The sequence below is a fragment of the Neopsephotus bourkii genome, unplaced genomic scaffold (genome assembly GCF_033783945.1).
Source record: "Neopsephotus bourkii isolate Nb327-2 ecotype Australia unplaced genomic scaffold, CSIRO-AGI_Nbou_v1 NB_1663, whole genome shotgun sequence".
NCBI lineage: Eukaryota > Metazoa > Chordata > Aves > Psittaciformes > Psittacidae > Neopsephotus > Neopsephotus bourkii.
The window spans coordinates 7,095,195-7,112,123 of NW_026902137.1; the positions used below are offsets into that span (position 1 = coordinate 7,095,195).

General features: G+C 37.9%; 1 protein-coding gene across 9 annotated transcripts in view; it reads right to left on the reverse strand.

The window, feature by feature from the left end:
• Positions 1 to 4,512: 4,512 nt before the first annotated feature.
• The window catches only part of STAU1 (staufen double-stranded RNA binding protein 1), a 31,987-nt gene continuing 19,570 nt past the window's right edge, over positions 4,513 to 16,929 (reverse strand). For 2 of the 9 annotated variants that reach the window (XM_061375570.1, XM_061375569.1), the window contains 10 exons: positions 14,238 to 14,336; positions 12,679 to 12,909; positions 11,967 to 12,110; positions 11,008 to 11,154; positions 10,144 to 10,216; positions 9,280 to 9,599; positions 8,441 to 8,563; positions 7,043 to 7,128; positions 6,894 to 6,941; positions 4,513 to 6,338 (listed from right to left, as the gene is read on the reverse strand). In XM_061375570.1, coding sequence (XP_061231554.1) covers positions 6,251 to 6,338; positions 6,894 to 6,941; positions 7,043 to 7,128; positions 8,441 to 8,563; positions 9,280 to 9,599; positions 10,144 to 10,216; positions 11,008 to 11,154; positions 11,967 to 12,110; positions 12,679 to 12,909; positions 14,238 to 14,336 — 1,359 coding nt within the window. In that variant the 3' untranslated portion in view covers positions 4,513 to 6,250. The remainder of the gene's footprint in view (positions 6,339 to 6,893; positions 6,942 to 7,042; positions 7,129 to 8,440; positions 8,564 to 9,279; positions 9,600 to 10,143; positions 10,217 to 11,007; positions 11,155 to 11,966; positions 12,111 to 12,678; positions 12,910 to 14,237; positions 14,337 to 16,929) is intronic. The other 7 variants (XM_061375571.1, XM_061375575.1, XM_061375574.1 and 4 more) reach the window with 7 other exon arrangements.

A 16,929-nucleotide genomic window follows, 5' to 3' on the forward strand; every position in this document is an offset into this window, starting at 1 on the left:
CTATCCTGTTCACAGAGCAGTACTGGGAGCTATCTTTCAACATTTTTTGCAGAGGATGACAACACTCCAGGGTAGTCAGGTGAGGAGCACAGAACTTCACTAAGCCCTCATAGCGGGTACAGCTTGCTCTGTTTCCTGAGTTTGGAAGAACACCTCATAGAACATTCTGTTGAAATGTGTTCCTCTCTAGGGGAAGATACTTCATACACCTCACAGATGCAAGAATCTGCCCATCACAAATCAGATCATCTTAAAGCCTGCTTTAACAGATGTTACTCTTCTAGGAACAGGAGGAGTTCATGCAGAGAAGAGGAGGGGGAAAGAGAAAGCCCCCATAAAGTAAAACCACTAGTAGAAACGGAGGAGTGAATATGCCACGGAGCTAAAGGCTAAAACAGTTTTTCAAAAGAAAGGGACAACAAAAAATACTGATAGACAAGAAACTGGGAAGTAATGTCAGCATTTACAAGGAATTTGGAAACACTTTTGGTCCATTCCCTTACTGGCTGTGGGCTTAAGTGTGTGGAGATGCAATATGTGCAAGCCTGCACACATTAACAGTTTGAACACTGGTCACATGCTTGTTTGAAGGGGGAGTAGCTTTGTTTAATGTCCAGACTAAACACAAACACCACATTGAGCATGTGGCAGAAGGCCACTAAAACCAGTAAAGTCATATCTAACTGACTGATGAATGACATCTGCATTTGACCCAGTTCAAGTATCACTTTAATCTAGGTACAACTTCCCTGTCTGCACACAATAATGGACCAGCAGAATGGGGAGGGATTAGACAGAAATAGCTCTTAAATAACCTTTTTTTCTCTTTTAAACAAAAATCAGCTGTAATTTCTGCATCAGTGCTTTAGCAGATGGAAATACAAGAAGTTAAAACACTCACTGAAAACACCACTTAGCTTTGAACTCAGTACAGTACAAGAGAAAGCACAACAGAGTTATTGCTAGAATGCTTAAAGAGACAATTATTTAAATGCAATTAGCCTTTGTGAGTTTGAAGTAGCACATTTTCTTCAAGTTTTTATCCCCTTTAGTAATTAAAATAACTTGGTGGCTCAACATTTTAATAAGCTTCTCTACCTACTTAACAAGCTTTAAAGAGAATTCACAAACTTAGGCAAATACAGTGGCATTCTGTAGGATAGTTACACTGAATCTTATTTACGGCAAACTACTGATGGATTTATTGTTCCAGTGATGCTTTCCCTTCCCAGTTGTTCAGAGCTAAATGTTAAAACCCAAGTGCTGTGTGAAAACAACTATGAAAGCAATGCTTAGCAACCAGACAATACATATCACTGCTGTGATGTGCTTGGTCGTGGCATTAATATGGGAGAACAGCAGTTTGGGAGACTGCACCCAAAATAAAATAGGGACAAGGAATTAGTGTCTCTTGTCCCCAAACAGATTTTGCATTTGGGCTTTGACATAAAACACATCAGAGGTTTTGTCCCTTAACACAGGGTTGGGATTGCTTTCTTTGGGAGCACTAATCTCCCTTCTGAGGGGGACAGGGGAAAAAAAGAGGCATTTAAACATAAAAGACTATCTTTTGGTTGGACATAGTAAAGATAAATGAAAGAATGGTAGCAGAGGATAAAAGCATTGAGAGCATACCCTGTGAAGAATATTTTCTGCATCATTAAAATGGGACACTTAAAATCTACAACATCCCCTGTTAGAAGGTTGCCAAAACCACTGTGAGATTGGAAGTGGGAGAAAGACTGAGGGTTAAAAGCACTATAATTTTTTAATTGCTAATCAAATTTTTTTTTTCTTTGCATTAGGATACTGCCAGTGGTATAACAAAAGAATTATATTGGAGAATAAAATACACTCTTGGTAAGGTATTATTGACCATCTGTATGCTTTTATTCAGTTCTAACTCAGAGGTTAAATGAATACCCTAGAGATTTTAATTTGCTCCAACAACTTGTTTTTCCCCAGCCTCTTTCCATGGGGTGTTCAGTTCTTGCTCAGAAGTTCCTGATTTTTAAGTAAGCGTACGTATCCATTTGGCAGTTAAAGGGAAGGAGTACGGGATGTCACAGCCACAGAGACGAGCTTGAGTACTTTCAGATTTGTAACCACCTCTGAAGCAGCATTCCTTTGTCTGAGCTTAAACAAGCAGTCTAAATAAAATCACATAAATATAGAAGCCCTTAAGGAAGGTATTATATCAACTCACACTTCACTCTGTTGGTTTCTATCTGCAGATGTTCAAAATAAAAGAGCAAACAATTACGAGGTTGCCTCGCGAAAGATGATCAGTGAAGTGGTTTACACACCCTCTCACGTCCTGCAGTTAGGCACTTTTGGAACCTCCGCCATTTGTCTTCATACATTCTGACAGAATAAAACAATTTTTAACTTTGATCAGTGGGTTAGAACAGAAATTTTGGTTTCATCCTTCAGGAATGCAGTAATTGCAGCAGAACTCCACGTACGGCTACATTTTGTGTTAATAAAATTTGGCCAGAGAACTGACAACACAAATAACTCCTCTGCTGGTTCCAGACTCCCTAGCTGAATCCATTCAGATAGGACTTATCCTAAGGAAATACCAGCTGTCTATAGCCTAAACAAAACCAACAAAACATTACAGGAATGTATTTTAATGTATTATGGAACAAACGGGTATCACAGTGAATCCAGGCTAATTCACATTCTCTAGGCACATTTAGCTATCCTAAGGTCAGCATTCCCCCAAATAAATTTTGGACAAATCCTTTTCTGCAAGATCTCCATCCTGAAACCAAGAATAATGGATCATGAAGAGTCATATTTCTTCCTCTGGGGAGTCAGGACTCCCACTAATGAATAAAATACTCTGCTTTAAAAAATATCCTGTACCAATTTTCATTATTCCCCTTTAACTTTTGTGTGATGCAGTCGTTTGCCTCAAGGACAGCAAACTGACCCATTCAAGAAAGACGATATTCAAAAATCCCTGGTGAACACGGACTACCTTCCTTCTGGTACACCAGCCTCAGAGTGCAGCATGTTACTTCAAATAGGAGACTTGAGCAGCAGTCTTCAAGCTCAGTAACAAGAGCACTGGAACAGAATTCATTTGCAGCACCATCTACAAAGCCACTCTTCAGATTCTTATACAGGGCACTACAACCAGATATTTGCCTGCACTTCTTCAAAGAACAGTGGCACGACAACACTTCTGACAATTACATGCAGCTGTGTAATTGGACAAATAAGAAAAGGCTTGAAGAAAAGCAGTGCAAAACCTGACAGAATTTAGAGGTTGCCTTAAGGCTTTGAAATCTGAGAGAATAGTCATAAGTGCTTTCTTTCCAATACCAGAAGATTAACATGAAGACTGGAGTCTGTCAAAGCCTAGACATTTGAAGGAGTACAGGCAGACAGGACTTTTTCTTTGGTGGAGGAAAATGTATTACGTACACTGTCAGGTCTCTGCTGATCTTACAAGCTGAACTGCTGGAAAATGGATGTCATTATTTCCAGAATCTGGTTTCCAAACTCCAGCTACTTCCTTTAAGCCTGTATTCTCCACATAGGGAAGTAGGATGGGCAGGCATTAAGAAAGGTCCAAATGAGCCTTTCAAGTTATATGTAAGGAAGTTCTTTACTGTGAGAGTGGTGAGGCACTGGAATGGGTTGCCCAAATAAGCAGTAAATGCTCCATCCCTGGCAGTGTTCAAGACCAGGCTGGACAGAGCCTTGAGTGATGTGGGCTAGTATGAGGCATCCCTGCCCATGGCAAGGGGGTTGGAACTAGATGATCTTAAGGTCCTTTTCAGCCCAAACCATTCTGTGATTCTGTGAATAAGACTGAAATGCAGTGAAATTCAGTGTCTCATTCTGCCACATCACATCTTCCATCCCTCAGTGACCTACCTCCTCAGGAATCACTGCTAGCCGGCTGGACTGATGCAGTCAGAGAACTGCACCTTCACTTCAGCTGTCTTGTATTTGTATTCTTTGTGGAACATTTTAGTATCCGTTGAAGTGTCATATAAAGCCTTCAGGGGATTACATATTGTACCATAATCTTCCTAGCCTTTGCTGCATCAAGCACAAAGGAGACAACAGAAAAAGAAAGCAGTTGTGATGCTCTAGAAATAACACATTTTATCTAGAACTCCCTTTGGCTTACCTAGAATCCATACAGTGACCTGAAGTCTTCCATAATGCAGCTGTGATTACAAGGCCTTTGACAAAAGAGCCTTCTCTGATGAAGCACCTCTAAGATGACAGATGCATGTAAGAGTACTGAAACAGAGGGATCTACAGCAAAGTACCTTAATTCAGGATCATATGAAACAGAATTCTCAAGAAATGAATGCTGCAAAACAGTCAGAAGAATAGGCTCAAGTTCCATCCAGAGAAGAAACTTTAAGTAGCAGCAGGTAAAGGTAAGGAGACCATTTACATTGCTATCCATGTAGTACCTGTTTCCCAGTATAAATTATTTTGGTAAGTAGTTTGGTAAGTTGTAAGAATTTGCAATACAAAGCCTCAGCCTAGCAAGTTTCTTTTAATTTTTAAATGTACAGCATTTTAGTTCTACAAATGTAAAAAAGAAAAAAAACCAAAATGAAACAAAACCAAAGAACCCAAAACCTTTACAATGCTGAGTCTTTTTCTGCTTATAATGATCAAACCCAACCTGATTCAATGAAATTCGGTATGCAGTTAATGTGGCCCAACTGCTTTTGATAATGCAAATAAAATAGCAGAGACATTCAGTGTTGAAACACAGCATGTGCAGTAACTGCCTTCTGTGACAGGCACTACCACACACTGCAGATAGGTGTTTACAAGTGCTGCTGTATGCTACCAGTTAAGCACACAGGGAACCTAGTTCACATCCAAATGATACACTGTCGTGTCAAGTCTAGGGTGCCAGTTTCTGTTGCTAGAGGGAAAGTTCTGTTTTGAAAGTACTACCCTCCAAAAATTACTAGATGCAAGGCAAGGTTGTGACTCAAATTACAAGCAAACAAGGAAACTTAAAAGTAGAGACTTAAACTTTGAAATCACACCAACCTGTTGTGCCAGGTTTCTTGTCATAATTGTAACTTTAGTTTAAGCTCCCATTAATACAGTTGCACTAACACACTGTGGCACAAGTAACAAAACGTACCCACGTTACTTTTGAATTTCCTTGACCTTGCCAGGTTTTCACACCCTCCACATTACTAAATAGTAGTTATTTATATGTAATTGATACCCATTATACAGTTACTCCATAGCTTTACAATACTGCCCGTACTATATCACAAGCATTACAAATCCCATAAAAAAGCAGCCCCTGTAGTGGCATACGAGAATAAATTAACCAAAAAAAAATTTAGTATTACCATTTATTGGTGACAAACACTACGTTTTACTTACATTCCATGGGGAGAAAAAATTCCAGCGTAAACAATGAACTGAAGCAGTACTTAACTTGCAAGGCTATCGTGCTTTACCTGGACCATATGCAAAAACTTTATTGCGCACAGTTCGGTGCGCAATAACACAACATCAAAAGCAACACAGTTTATATATAAACATAGGTAATTTTTTTCAGCCCTACATGGAGATGTAATTAAACAGTATAAAGCACTCAAGGAAAATCAATCTGCGGTTTTATATGCACTACACTGAGATCATATCCTGTAATGTAGTGAGCTGTGCGCCATCTATACACACAATCCTTAAAACACAGATCAGAGATCATTTAAAGTCACGTTGCATTCAGGTTCCCCGACCCCCCCCCACTCAAGAAAACTAGAAATTAACCAAAAATGATCAAAGTTTAAAATTCCTAAAGTGTTTTAATTAATTCAACCGTTGGATAATTAAGCTAAATGCGAAAATCCTGGACTTCTTAAAATGGTGGGCACACAATTTGTTTCCAGTGAAACTTCGCAATTTCAATAAAAACAAAATAACCACATACATGGATATGATCTTCCCAAGTTAGTTCACAGATAACATGTCAGTCTCAGAAGACAAAGTTTCTAAACTGTGCTATTGTTCTAGATACAATTAAGAAACTTTTAAATGAAAAATTGATAGTGTCATTTCAATCAAAACAACATAATGAAACTAAAAATTTATCACTGTTTGAAGAAAAAGCAACGGTTATGATTTAGACACTACAGTAGGTTGTGAAGACTGTAGCACTCTAAAACAGTTAGGTTACATTAATAGGAAGCATTTGATTTTCTCTGGTGCTTTCAGGTTTGGGTCCAGTCAAAAGCCATTTTTAGGCAGTGCTGTCCAGTGTTTGTCCCAAAGTGTTTGAGTTAGCCGGTTTGAGAAGAGGGTCACTTTCCATTTCTTGTTTCACACATCTAGAAATGAGAAAACACTGTTACTTAGGAGATAAAACACTATTGCCATGACATCTAGAAATGAGAAAACACTGTTATTTAGGAGATAAAACACTATTGCCATGAATAAGGTGCTTCTGAATCATATACAAAGAATTTGAGAGGCATCTCACAATTTGTTTCCAGGTAACTTCCCTCCATTGGTAATCAATTAGCTCTTTGTTAATTCCACCATTTTGAAAGTTTATTGTCTAAATGGGAGAAAGCTTTTTCTTTCCCCGTGGTCAAAGGGAGTAATTTGCAACCCCTTCACGTGTCTGCTGAAAACAAGCTGTGAAACATACTATAGCTTGTTTATATGTTGTGTACAGATTTCTAGAAAGGGAAGAGCAGCTGTATCACTTAAACACACTGAGGAGTCACACTATTTACAAATACATGTAAATGAAGAGTTGAAGCAGAGGGATCACAGTCAGAATTGCTCTGTGTCACAGCCATCACGTTTTCACCACTTGCTCCTGCTTAGTAATTTGCATTTGACAGGTAAAAAATGACAAGCTTGATCACAAAACCTACCCTCTGATCCTTCTGAAGAAGGTAACAGCCTTTGGCATTTTAACTTTTCTGTCAAAGGAAAAAAAATCCTCACATTTTATTTGTTTCTAGAATATCACAGGGTTAGAGACTTCCGTTAATGCAAGGGAAAGTCAATGGGTCACACTCACACAGACATTGGTCCATTTCCCGTTCTTGGCATCTCTGTGGTTTGTTGGTCCAACTCGGACAGCAATTTTAAAATATTCAGTGCAGCCTAAAGAAAAGAAAGAACACTCAGCAATGCATCCTGAGCCTTTTCTGTTAGCACAGTGAAAGGATCAGGGCTCACTTAAATACACTGATTTTAGTAATGTATTTCCTAAGATGCGTAATTATGGTGGACAAAAATGCAACAGTGTAGTTTCATCTGGCTACATTAAACAATCGAATGGTGCTGCAGCTAGGGCATTCCTTTGTGTTTGTTTTAGCAATAAGGAAAATTAATTACTTATACATAATTACTATTAACATCATAAATTAAGTACTATTAATATAAGGAAAAAGATGCTAACTTCGTAATGGCTCAAAAACTGTACAGAGCTTAAGATAAAGGACACTAAAATACACAGAATCAGAAAGTTCTTTGCAGAAGTTACACGAGAATCAAAACTACAAAACTGATAGGGCACATGGGACTTTGAAAGAGTCAATGTGATGTGCTACTGCTAAAGTAAGTCACCTCCTTTGAGAACTGAAAAGTTTTGTCACCTTTTTTCTGATCAATTTCAGGTTTCCCTTTTCAGAATATGCCTGATGCGTTATGGTATGGGCATTAGCAAAATGCTGAGTGTCTGAACAGAGGCAGTTCTCATGCTTTCAGGAGCTCTTTAGTCGGATGTAGAGATGGGTGGGAAAATGTCAACATTAAGTGACAAAGATCAAAGAAATCTGTATCAAATTACAGCCATTAGAAAATCGCTGCAAATGGTTTTAGCATAAAGTCGACAAACCCAGGTTCTCCTATGCATTTACATATTGGAAACTGTTTAGTCCACAGTCAGTAGTCAGGGCACCACTGGATATGGAAATAAAAGAAACTGCTACTGTTACAAAGGAGGCTTAACAGACGTAGAGCATCTCCTGCTATCTAATGGGGAACTGCATTTTTTCCATTTTGGATTCTCTCGGAAAGTCTGGTAATGTGAACCCAGGTGTTACAGTGCCCAGTGAAATACTAGCCCATTCTGTCACAGAAAATCTGATAATCTCTTGTATTTTAAAGATTCCTTTCCATACATTTTCTTTAACATGTGCTCATGCAAATAATATCAAGATAAAGCAAATGCAATTTTAGTAGATAAAAATTGTGAGCATGTGTTAAGCATTTCAAAGGTTATTTAGATTCGATTCAGATACTGTTAGTTGTTTCAGCAACCTGTGAAATATTAGACAAAAATTAGCCAGGGAATTGTACAGCGTTTAATTCACTGCTGTGCAGCAGTAATATGAAACCTTGGTCTGTCTGCTGCATCCCTCAGTTCACACTGAAGGGCAAAGAAAAAGCATTTCAGCAATATTCATCATACCATATCGTGGCAAGACTCTACATCCTTTCCAATCCCATGGCTGATCAGTGGTGGCTGAGAGGAACAGTTTATAAGAGATACAAACTCGTTCTTGTTATTTTTTGGAAAGTCTTTATATTCAACCTGAAGAAAAGAGAAGGATTTAGCTCTTTTAAGTTAACCATGTACAGAAAATATATCACAACTGCTACAGATTATTTACCCATATATGAAGCTGAACCTTACTTCTAATCATTCTGCCAGCCTAAACTTTGAAGTGTCTTCACCTGCAATGGTTTTTAGTAATCATGAGAGCTCTGCAAGTCTGATTAGAAGTGACTACTTAATGATTGTTGCTGGGACCTTTTTTCTTATTATAGCCATTTAAAGGTTTCCCTCCTACACTTTTTAATCCACTGAGCTCCTTTAACATATCAATATAGGAACTTATATGCAATTCTGATTAAAGGGACCAAACAGAAGAAAATGTACTGCTTACAGCAAATGTTAATGTAAGAAAGATTGTTCAAAAAAAATCTGATTTCAGACCAGCCACGTTCAAGTTCTTATTATGTTGTTCCTACATCATGACAATCACAAAATACTACTTTCAGTTTTATTCTTCCAAGACTTCAGAATAGCACTGAATTAAGGCTGAGGAAACACACATTTGAAAACTATATAAAAAAAGCTGTAAAATTCGGTACATTTCATAAGTAAATAATTTATATGAATTTCAGCTTAACAGGCAGCCTTCAGAATACGTCAGCCACCAGCAGAACTAAAAGGCTTTAGAACAAGCAACAGGTTGGATCAATTTAGGTAGCTTTGGAAGAAATCTTGCAAAGCCAAGCACTCACCTGGATTCCTTGAACATTGGAAAGATAGTCCAGCTGCTCAGAGGGCCGAGTAAGTGGTCCGTGGGGTACGTGGCCTGATGAGTTGTTGTTCTTTAGTATGGTCTCAGCGGTAGGAGAAGTGCCACCATACAACAGCTCTCTAGCAATCATGGCTGTTACTGTGGCCTTGGCAGGATTTGGGGCTGCCCTGTTGAACTCTTTGGTGTGGTGTCCTTGATTGGCTCCTACAGCTTGTGCGACCTCAGGGACCATGGGAAGAATTCCAGCAGGAAGCTGCTGATGGCTGAGATAAGGCATCCTAAACTCATCTTCTTTATTACCTGAGACGAGAGAGGTACACACTAACCAGATGCTAGACAGTTCTGCTAGGCCTTCTGCAGGCACACAAGGGCAAAGATAAAGCATCAAAAACCACTTCTGAAAAAAACAATGTCTTTCTGATTACTTTTGAAACACAAACTTAATGAGCTTGATTTGCCTTTGGTGGGTCAGAGATTCAGCATCAAGACAGAGTTTGCTTATTGAATAAATAATTCAACTCCAGCTTCTGCCAAACATTTTTCTGAGCCAGAGGCTGATCTCACCTCCTCCCCTTACCTTTTTCCCTGCACAGAAATTTCCCCCACTTAACTCCTGCTATTGGTTGAAGGAGCCTGGTCCCTGGACCAGAATCAAGCTCGGTCCTGAACATTAATTCCTGTATACCTCTGCTCATTGCTGCATGTTAAATGACACTAGTGAAGGGACTGCGAACCATATGTTACACACACACACACACACACACACACACACACACACACACACACACACACACACACACACAGCCCCCAACAGGGCTGTGCTTCTTTCAGTTAGATTACTTACTAGTTGAAGTCTCTTCAGAGCCTGGCTCAAAGAAGGTTACTTTTCTTCCATCACCTGGTTTCTTCACTGGTGTCTTTAAAATAAAAAGAAAAAAGCTAAACACACAATATGCCTTTAAAACTTTATCCCTCTGCCCCAGTTTTTAAAGTTTTTAAGATGCAGGTGATCTGAATAGTCAGAATTTTACTGAAAAATCTATTAAAAAGCCTCAATTATTACACAGCTAAGAAGAGATAAGTTCAGTGATTCTCACTGACTGACAAAAACTATCTACAGAACAGTGAAGTGGTATTAAGAACAGATACTGAGAACTAGATACCATAATAAAGCCAGTTAAACTCACACGAGTTACTGGAGTTGCTGAGGACAACATACTGGACACAAATGAGCATATACATGAAAAGGATATAACTAAACCCAGACTTGCTATTTTAACTCCCTGGTAAGATCTGCTGAAATAACAGATTCACACAAGGCTCTTCCCCCTTTAGGGGCCCACCAAAGGAAGAGACCTGTAACAGACTTTAAACTGCAATTTCTGTTGAGCCTATATAAAACCTATTGCTACCAAAAAGTCCTATAACCTACATGTCTTCAGATTTCTAAGGCCAATATATAAATTATCACAGATTCTGAGCCATTCTATAAAGAAGAAATACATTAATTTAGCCTTCTTTGATTTACTTGCAAATCAAATCCTTAATGTATCCAAAACACACTACTCTAAAGAATAGTCACTTCAATACAATTGCTTTCTGGCTAGGGGAGGAGACATGAATTTATAACACTGTTGCTGCCTTGCTGTTCTTTCAATTCAGCTTTTGCTGTAGTATTAAACAGCAGTTGATTCTTAAAGACCCTTACCTTCTCTTCTGTCTTTAATGCTGGCTTTGGAGGCTGAGGTTGAGGGATTTTGAAACCTAAAAGTTCCAACATGTTTTCAGCTGCATTGCGTTTAGCAACTTTTTTGTTTGTGCCCATTCCTTCAGCTGTGTGTACCCCAACTTTCACCTAGGCAAAGAGGAGGAAGAAACAAATAGATTCATAAACAGTAGTGTAAGGAATCACTTATTAGTGGTCTGTGTCTCAAGCATTCCATCAGTCACAAAACAGTTGAAGTGATCATTTTTTCTAAGCAAGTTGTCATTTACTGTCAATGATCACGGGCCTCCAAGCACAAAACCCCAAGCAGGAGTCACACAAACTGCTATATTTCATCATCTCACCTTGGCAATAGCTTAAAGGCTCAAAACTCAATACAGCAGATACAGATTTTCCAAGCAGAAGTTAGATTTACTAATGTAATGGAAAGAAATAAACTGTTTTGGCCAGAATAGGCAAGAGGTCCAGAAAATGCACTTAATTATTAGAGTGTAGTAGATACACAACATTAAAGCCACTGCTATGCTGTTGGGATTTGCAGTACTATGTGCAGAAAGTGCTGCACTCTAAAGCAACACACAAAAACTCAGGGGAAGGAGGAAAAGAAGGATACCTAGGTTCATGTTAATAAATACTATATTAAAAAATATAAGAAGATCAGTATCTCTTCACAGAATATTAATATCCCTGTTAATTAAAACATTAGGCAGTTACAACATAAGACTTCTGGTGCCCTATGCCATTTTTTTTAAAAGACATGATTCAGATCATCTTTATTGAACCTTTATCCTCCTTGAATGTAGCCCACTAGATATTTTCTTAATAAATTTCATGGAATTTGCCTGTTAACTTTGTATATCATTGTGACAACCTGATTTCCATAAGCAAAAACCCAAGACATTACAGCCATGCAACTAGATTTCTCAAATCAACATACAAACCTGCATCACAAACTCCCTGCGCCTTGGAAGACCACGTTCTGTGATGAGCATGTACTCTGGTTCCTTCTCTTTCTTGGCCTGCTGTATCTGGGCAAGTCTGCTAATGGGATTCATTCCTTGACCATATTCTGGACTTGTTTGCAGCTATGTAGAACAATGTTTAGGAAATAAGCCAAAAATTTGTATTTGGTTTAACAGACAAAATGCAGCATGCCACTAAATTCATTAATCTCTAGAATATAAAAACTCTGCAATAACAGTTGCTTAATGAAACACTGGCATAGCCAAAGAGAAACACTCAATTTATGTGGCTCTGCTGTTACAGCTGACCACATTTAACCTACCACTGGTAACGGTTTTACAAGTTTGAATCCTGCTATATGGGAAAGGACAGGATTGCAGGAGAATTTGCACAAGCAATAGGGTGCAAAACCCAGAACTGTAACATCTAAGGCTTGAAAGTCAGAGCTTGATTTTTATGTGCCACTCATTGTTTTATAAGGTTTGTCTTCCATCCTGAATTTACTGATAACTGTTGTAAAGGTGCTTTCAGAACCCTATTTAGAGTGGGAGCAAAATATCATTTAATTTGTAGTACCAGACTACCAATTAATGCTGAGCAGTTGAAGAGTGTTTATAATTAACTCAGATTAATTCCTCTCATCTGCTGATTATTTATAACAGGCAGATTTCCAACCTGTTTGTTTCTTACCTTCACTATTGATTTTGTTTTCTTTTTGATTCGTGGCTTCATTTTCTCAACCGTAGGAAGAGGTGGCAATTTCTTCAGTTCTTCTAGGACCGCTATTGCAGCATTTTTCTTTGAAATCTTCTTGCTCTTTCCTTCACCTTCACCCATGAACTCTCCAACTGACACCTTGGTTACAAAGCTTTTCATATGGGGAGGACCACTTTCCTTGGTCACCTGTTTCAGAGGGAAAAACTGAGTGAAAGCGTGATAAACACTTATTAAAAATGGTAGGGCACATTGTTTATAGCAAACTTCTCTCAAGAACTACAGATAATGACATTTTAAATTCTCATACAATCCATAAAATAAACATGTAAATCATACGCACTCTTAATAACCTAATCCCACCCAAATAAACAGATACTTTAAAAAGATCAGATGCAGCAAGCAGTCAACAGTATTTACATGTAAGTCATTAACCCATCTCATTTAATTTACTGATTTACTCCTTCAGTATTAAGATGTGACTGTTCAATCTCATCAGCACATACTTTCACAGAGTTAACATCACCTCATTAAATACACCATCTTGTGGTAATAGAACATTACAGAGGATGCAATTCTTTAGGATCTAGCATTTTAGTTCAGAAACTAGCAACTCTGGAGACATCTAAGAGATAGATGCCTATTACAGATTTAGTCTTTTAACTCCATTCATAACAACACATCCTACTTCAAAATAATCATAAAGTCAAAAAGTAAAAATCGATTAAGACCTTCCACCCACAACTGGCTTTGTGTGACAGTATGTTTTTACCAGTGATGCTCAAGCTAATCTGCAATAATTGAAAGCTTCATGTAAAATTTCATAGAATTTAGAAGCAATTTAGTTACATACAATTGCATTTTCTTACTATAATAATTCAGATAGTTGACTTAAATATTACTCTACCAGCTCAGGAAAGCAGCATGATAAATTAATACTTTAGTGAAAGAGAGATGCTCCTATGGAAGCTATTGATTTAAGATAACTACCATGATTAGGGAGGGGCAAAGAGGCAGCAAGCAGCCAGGCCAAAGGGAAAGGAAAGATGCACATGAGGTCACCTCATGGCAAGAAAAGAAACCTATTTGTGAGATTCTGCACCTTGTGTGTAGTCCATATCAGTGCTTAATTAAACAAATACTTCCATAAATGTCTTTCTGAGTGAGCTATCCTTGTTTGCCTTGACTCTGCACTTCAATGTTATAACCATTAATGTGGAATGTTGTTTTGCTTCTTCACTGGAATATTGATTTTTCAAAAAGCTTGGATATAAGATTGCACAGACACCCACAGCGTAAGCTGTTCACTCATGGAATGGCTTTAGGGCATGAATTTGTGAACAGGTGAGTTTTTCTTTTTACTTCACTTTACCATATAAACCCCAAGACAATCAGTGTGACTGTCAAAGGTAAAAGTGTATTCACAACTAACAAGACATGTTAAAAGTCAGTTGTTTGGATTACCTAGAAGATACTCAATGTGTACCCTTAATATTCTAACAAAAACAAATCTAGAGCTTGTAAAGTAAACATACCTCAAAATTCACAGGCAAGTTCCTTTTAAGTGCAATCTCAAAAACTTGGCTTATTTCAGATTTATTGAGATTTTCATCATCTGGTTCTTTTCCGTTAACCTAAAAGAAGCATACTCTATTTAAAATAAAGATCCTATTAAATTGAATTTTATCCATCCAACCAGTTTACTGAGCTCTCAAAAATTTTAAGTAGTCTAACCTTTACTGCCATTTTACGTGAATGTGTAGAAATGCAGCACACATACTATGGAACTGAAACTTAGGAAGCTCATTCAAGGTGTATGTGTAAAAGCTAGCAAACCTTCGTATTTTCATGTGCTCGTTACAGGAAAGAACAAATGGCATATGGGCCAATATAAAAATCTATTTCTAGATAAAACAAACTGATGTGTTAGATGAACTGATTTCCAGATGGAAGTACCTTTATGAAATGCAATTTTCATATACTGATTGGACATTTGTACCAAAAGCACTAAGACAGTATCAGATAAGAGAAAGGGCAGGAAAAAAAAAAGAATTCTGAGAATGGGACCAATGTGAATAAAGGATGGCTAATTAGATCCTGGCACAGTTCTGTCTTTAACATGTTCCCTTGCAAGTGCTTCATCCACAGACTTTTTGCTCATTTAAAGAACATACTATCAGGAACTTGCCTTAAATCAAATGGTGCACATCTCTGAAACTTACACCTGCTAGGAGGCCAGCCTTGCCAGCTGAAGCTTACCTACAGGCACTTCTACATATCTCCAGGTAAAATTTTGATTGTGATTCCGAAAATGTTTTCACTGATGCTGGGACATGAACTAAGAGGTGTGATAACAGCAACAGAGAAATTTTAAGACTGTCTAGCAGTGATATTGGAAAGATTATGATAAAGATGAACAGCAACAATTTCACCAATTATATCATGCCACAACACTAGTTATGCAACCAGGTAATAAAAATGATTTAAGTATTTTATTGGAGCAGCAGAAATATGCTAGAGAGCTCTCACTGACTGAAACTAGTTTTGATGGTAGCAAGTATCCCCAATGTCTGTAACTGACAAATTAAATTAAAACATGAAGGAATTTTTTTTCCCAACACTTAAAGCAGCCTCTTGCCATCTCAGACAGATGTATTAATAAAATCAGTCTGTGGTTTTCACTCCTCCCACTGTCCCATCAGATTTTACATTGTACTTATGGGTTGACCTTGTATTTCAGGTTCAAGTTGCAACCGTTTTGGAAGAGCACATACAGCCCAACATCATTTTTACAAAGGTAACATCTAATACTTCTGATCCCACTACTACATCCAGTCTCCAAACTCTGTGGAGGTGTACTGAGGGCAATCTTCGGGTCTGAATACTGAGACCACACGATGGCACCACTCCCATGGGAGCAAGGTAGGTGCGCTGTGATTGCATGGGAAATGAGGAGGCAACACCTACACTGGAGGAACCACACTATACCTCAGCAGAAGGCACAACGCACGTAAAAACTGGGAAAACCAAGACTGAATATAGGAGTCAAAAGTCTTGAGCATCATATTCTAAAGCCTATTTTAAATGCAGTTGGTAAGTTCAAAATGAACAGCATCATATGCCTAGAAAAAAATATATTTGAACTACTAAGGTCTTATTATGGTCTAGGTGTTACAGCAAGTTTACCACTGTCACCACTAGGAATAATCTCTCACTACCCTTACTGTCAAAACAATACCACAATCACTTTAATTACAAGTATTTTTCCCCTCCTAATTTCAGATACATACTATTTTTACAAGTGCCATGTTTTTTTCCTTGCAAAGCTGATGAGGGCTTCTTTTGTGGGATTAGGTTTTTCCCATTTAATATCTTTTCAAAAGAATACAAATAGTATGGAATGCTTTACTGTATTACAGTATGCATTCTTGATACATTCCAATTCTGTTCACATGGTGTAAAACACTGGTACTTTTCTTCAATACCTCTACCTAAAAGAAGTAAATCAACCGCAAAATAACAATTAAGAGATCTTAGCTATTTTGCCAATTATTTTGGTAGACCCCTCTACTTTGGAGGTCTCTACTTGAGTTCCAGATCAGTATATTTTATAAATCAAAACTAACTGTACACACATGTTCTCCCTCTTTCTCTTTCCCTGCACACCTCTAAGCAGATGACCTATAAAGTTTGCTTTCAAAGTAGTTTGCATGTATGCATACACTAAACTCACCAAGGCGTAAATCAGAATGAGACCACAAATACAAGCATTTACCACTCTCAGCTCTAATCAAGTTGTTCAAATCCACTCTCAAAAGTGAAAAAAGTCCAAAAGGAAACAAAGTGATAGATTCAAAAACTCCCAAGCAAACTGCAGAAGTAATATATTCCTTCAAGAGGAATTTGCCCTTCTAGGAACGCCTTCAACATGCACTTCCTCAAAGACTGCTTGTAAGCAAATTATGAAAGCCACTGGAGTTTCTGATTAGAACTACACTGATGTCAACACAGCAGTCAGTGTGACTGCTTTCTTCCACGTTACAGGTATAAAGAGCGGCTGAAATTTACCAAATAAGTTGGCAAAACACATAGAAACAATTCTAGTTTTAGTATTTTCAGTCAAAAGTTAGAATTTCTGTCTAAGAATTGTACTAGAAAGCATAGCTTTCTGTTTTCTAAGTGTCAAAATCCATGCTTGATCATCTCTTTGAATACACAAAGTAACCC